Source organism: Penaeus monodon, chromosome 23, assembly GCF_015228065.2.
Source record: "Penaeus monodon isolate SGIC_2016 chromosome 23, NSTDA_Pmon_1, whole genome shotgun sequence".
In the NCBI taxonomy this organism is placed as follows: Eukaryota; Metazoa; Arthropoda; class Malacostraca; order Decapoda; family Penaeidae; genus Penaeus; species Penaeus monodon.
In genome coordinates this window covers 14,543,608-14,544,890 of record NC_051408.1, presented here as the reverse complement: position 1 = coordinate 14,544,890, position 1,283 = coordinate 14,543,608, and the positions used below count along the sequence as shown (strand labels likewise).

General features: G+C 44.6%; 1 protein-coding gene across 1 annotated transcript in view; it reads right to left on the bottom strand.

The window, feature by feature from the left end:
- Positions 1 to 304: 304 nt before the first annotated feature.
- The window catches only part of LOC119588137 (peroxisomal membrane protein PEX13-like), a gene marked incomplete in the record, with an annotated part of 3,602 nt that continues 2,623 nt past the window's right edge, over positions 305 to 1,283 (bottom strand). Inside the window, 2 exon segments of the mRNA XM_037936844.1 lie at positions 305 to 830; positions 1,131 to 1,283. Of these exon segments, the coding sequence (XP_037792772.1) occupies positions 581 to 830; positions 1,131 to 1,283 (403 nt within the window).

Sequence of the window (1,283 nt, the reverse complement as noted above, 5' to 3'; positions counted from 1 at the left end):
ATGCGTTCGTGTGTGATGAATTAGCATCCCTGTATTTTTAAAAGCTGAAAATAATCACAACAGAATAGATCGTGGCAGAAAGAAAACGAAAAGAGTATGTACAGAAGAAAAGAGCAAAGGGTTGAGACAAGGAATGACAAAGAGTAAGTAAAAGTATTAACACTGATCTAAAGTACATGGCAGGAATCAATAGATTATTATCTTGATACGTATATAACCACAGTCCATCGTTGATTACAATGCCTCATTAGCATAAAGTCTTTTGTATAAGGATGCCATCACGAGGGTCAAGTAAGATGTGATAAACAGTATACATATTTATTCAATAAATTACAGGTAAATGTAAGTGATAATAAATAACCTTAGAGTAAAGGTGAACAGAAATGTACAGTAAAAGAAATTATAAATCAACGTTTAGGAATAAACAACAATTATCACAAAAGTCAAACGTTTTCTTTGATTTTGTCTTTTTCAATCCCTCGTTCCTTTCATCCACAATTCTACATTCCCATTTTCTTTTCGTTGCTTCCTATATATCACAATCACCTCTCCTTCTCTTTCCTCCTTCTTTCTCCATTCCTTATTCGCTCGTGTTCATCGTAGCATCCGAAATGGCCATCAGGATTTTCGAAATATCCGTAGCTTGTTCGATCACCGAGGAGATGAAATCCGGGTCATGGAGGCGCGAGGTGGCGTCGGCTGGGAAGAAGGAGAGGGGGAGAGGCCACACCCTGAAGAGGATGGCGAGGCCGGTGAGCCCCACGCCCACCACCAGGAAGGTGCTGAGGGCCTTCCAGTAGCCGCACTCGCCGTCGAAGAGCGAGAGGGAGCTGCGGGAACGAGAGATGACAGATTAGGAGAGGGAGATAGGCGGATAACAGCGGCGGGAGAGGGAGGCTGAGGTGGCGGGTGGATATGGTAAGGGTCGTAAGTACGGGGGGAGTTGCTTGAAACGAGTCTACAATCGTTAGTTGCTTGAAACGAGTCTACAGAAGTGTAAATTCGTTATACATGATTATTTCGTATCCTAACCAACTGGACTAACAAAAAAGTAATCAAGAAACGAGAACACAGGGAACTGACTCTATAAAGCGAATAACAAAAAAACAGTAATGGCTGCAGATACTTACTTGCCATACGAAGTGGGAAACTGGAAATCAGTGGGGGCAGGAGGGGGGGGCCCGTAGGAAAGAGGACCTGACGGCTGAGGGAGAGGAGGAGGAGGCCCGTAGGTGAAGCTAGGGCCACCTGGCAGGGGTGGAGGAGGGCCGAAGTTAGGACCT